Consider the following 2,500-nt stretch of genomic DNA (forward strand, 5'->3'; position numbering starts at 1 on the left):
TACGACCCCCAGTGACCTTAAAGAAAATAGTAAAAGCTCATACATAAGAAATAATAGGAATGAAAGAAAAGCTTTAAAAAATAAAATTAACTAGTAAAATATGCTGTAATAAGAGAAATACGTTAGAAAAATATGATTAACTAGTGCAATGTACTGTACAAAGTAAAAGTAAAATATACTTTACAAACAAGAACAAAATATCTATAAAAAAGCAAAATATCAATATATCAAATATTTATGTAGAATTGAAATAGAAATTTGTCAAAAACAAATTTAGAATTTTTAAATGGTGTGCAAGTATGCATGAAAAGTGATTTAAAGTGATTTAACTGACACCGTGGATCCGGAGAGGAAACCTCAGGAGTCACTAAACGGGAGTAAAATGACCTCCAGGTGACCTCGCGTCAGGATTAGAAACGGACGGAGACCGGCTGCAGCTCGAGCGTCAGTGTGTCGCGTCTCCACAACAGCCGTTTGATCCAAACACACAGATATTCATTTATTCCATTAAGGCCTTTTCAGAAATTCAGTTAACGTTCACTAAACATTTGGTGTTTTCGAGTCAAGCTTGTGTGTGTGTGTGTGTGTGTGTGAGTCAGACTCATGTGTGTGTGAGTCAAGCTTATATGTGTGTGTGTGTGTGTGTGACTCACGTTGGGTGAAACGTGGCGGGCTGTCATTGACGTCGCTGAGGTGGACGGTGATGGTGGTTGTTCCCGTCAGTCCCCCCTGATGTCCCGCCATGTCTCTCGCCTCTAACACCACCATGTACTCAGACTGCTGCTCTCGGTCCATGTCAGACACCGCCGTCCGCACCACACCTACACACACACACACACACACACACACACGTTATCTCATACAACTGCAACTACTTAACTCTGCAACACATTTCCTGGGTTTCTCATAACACTACATGACCCAAAGTATGTGCCCCCCTCTCACTTTGAGTAACAGTATTTAAGGGTCACTGAGTCGTTGTTTCACTTTGAGTCTCATTCACACTCAAGTGGAGGCTTTTTTGTTTGTTTGTTTGTTTGTTTGTTTGTTTATTATGGCTTCACCTCTGTATTGACCTTAAATTCTGACACTGATTTCTGGATGTGTCCTCATTCCAACCCAACTCCAAGCACACACACACTCACTTGCTCCTTCATCTCAGTGCGCATCCCACTTGCATTCAGGTGTATATTAATATCAGAGAGAACCGCAGGCAGTAGATTGGTGTTCAGTGAGTTCTAGCCTGCCCCCGTTCCCAACAAGCCTATGCATCACATTCATTCCCTTGCAGAAGCTCTCTCAACCTCAATCGCTGTTGTGAAGCGGTAACATCTCGGGGCAGTACAGTAACGGATGAGGCGTGAAGCAGCAGCTCTAAACTGCTTCTTTTATAGATTCTATATTGATGCACGTGGATATGAAACGAGATGCAGCAAGGACATAAAGATCTGAGGTTTGGAGAGAGAGACAGAGAGAGACAGAGAGACAGAGAGACCATGATCTGCCTTAGCTTTATAGTGTTACAGTGTTCCGTTTGAGCTTTACAGAGTTACTGTGTTGCTGCGGCAGCTTTAAAAGATTGCAGTCTTGCAGTGTAACTTTACAATTCTAAAAAACATACACTGTAGCTTTACTCTGTTACAATGTTACGCTGCAGATGTTTAGTCTTATAGAATGATTTAAAATGTGACAATGTTGCAATATACTATTTAAAGCACCTTTGAATCCTGACTGTAGCGTCCTGGCATTAAAGTAACAATGTAACAATAATGCACTGCAGCTTCACACTGTTTCTGTGTTGTACTGTAGCTTTTAGTTTAATTTGTATACGTTTCAGTTTATTTAATTTATGAAAACAGATATCTGTCTGTCTGTCTGTCTGTCTGTCTCAGGCTCAGTCTGTCTGTCTGTCTGTCTGTCTGTCTGTCTCAGGCTCAGTCTGTCTGTCTGTCTGTCTGTCTGTCTGTCTCAGGCTCAGTCTGTCTGTCTGTCTGTCTGTCTGTCTGTCTCAGGCTCAGTCTGTCTGTCTGTCTGTCTGTCTGTCTCAGGCTCAGTCTGTCTGTCTGTCTGTCTGTCTGTCTGTCTGTCTCAGGCTCAGTCTGTCTGTCTGTCTGTCTGTCTGTCTCAGGCTCAGTCTGTCTGTCTGTCTGTCTGTCTGTCTGTCTGTCTCAGGCTCAGTCTGTCTGTCTGTCTGTCTGTCTGTCTGTCTGACAGAGTGCCAGTAAGGAACAGGTGTAACCTGTCTGCGGGTCCACAGTAAAGTACTGCTGGCCCTGGATGACGGAGTAAACAAGCCTCGCGCTGTTCCCATACGACTGATCATCTGCGTCTGTCGCTGTCACCTGGATCACAGACGTTCCTGAACACGAGAGAGCAAAAGAAATGAAAATAAAATAAAATAGACAGAAATAGCAGAGGGAGAAGGTGTATAGGGAGCAGGAGATTAAACTCAGTGAGCCAGTCAACACCTGTAACTTAGCTAAGATTCTGGCACTATGTG

General features: G+C 43.0%; 1 protein-coding gene across 1 annotated transcript in view; it reads right to left on the bottom strand.

Moving 5' to 3' along the window:
• LOC128510746 (cadherin-11) overlaps positions 1-2,500 on the bottom strand; it is an 18,232-nt gene that overhangs the window by 10,488 nt on the left and 5,244 nt on the right. The window contains exons 3-4 of the mRNA XM_053483239.1: positions 2,240-2,359; positions 654-821 (exon numbers count right to left, since the gene is read on the bottom strand). Of these exons, the coding sequence (XP_053339214.1) occupies positions 654-821; positions 2,240-2,359 (288 nt within the window). The remainder of the gene's footprint in view (positions 1-653; positions 822-2,239; positions 2,360-2,500) is intronic.

The sequence above is a fragment of the Clarias gariepinus genome, chromosome 22 (genome assembly GCF_024256425.1).
Source record: "Clarias gariepinus isolate MV-2021 ecotype Netherlands chromosome 22, CGAR_prim_01v2, whole genome shotgun sequence".
NCBI classification, from domain to species: Eukaryota; Metazoa; Chordata; class Actinopteri; order Siluriformes; family Clariidae; genus Clarias; species Clarias gariepinus.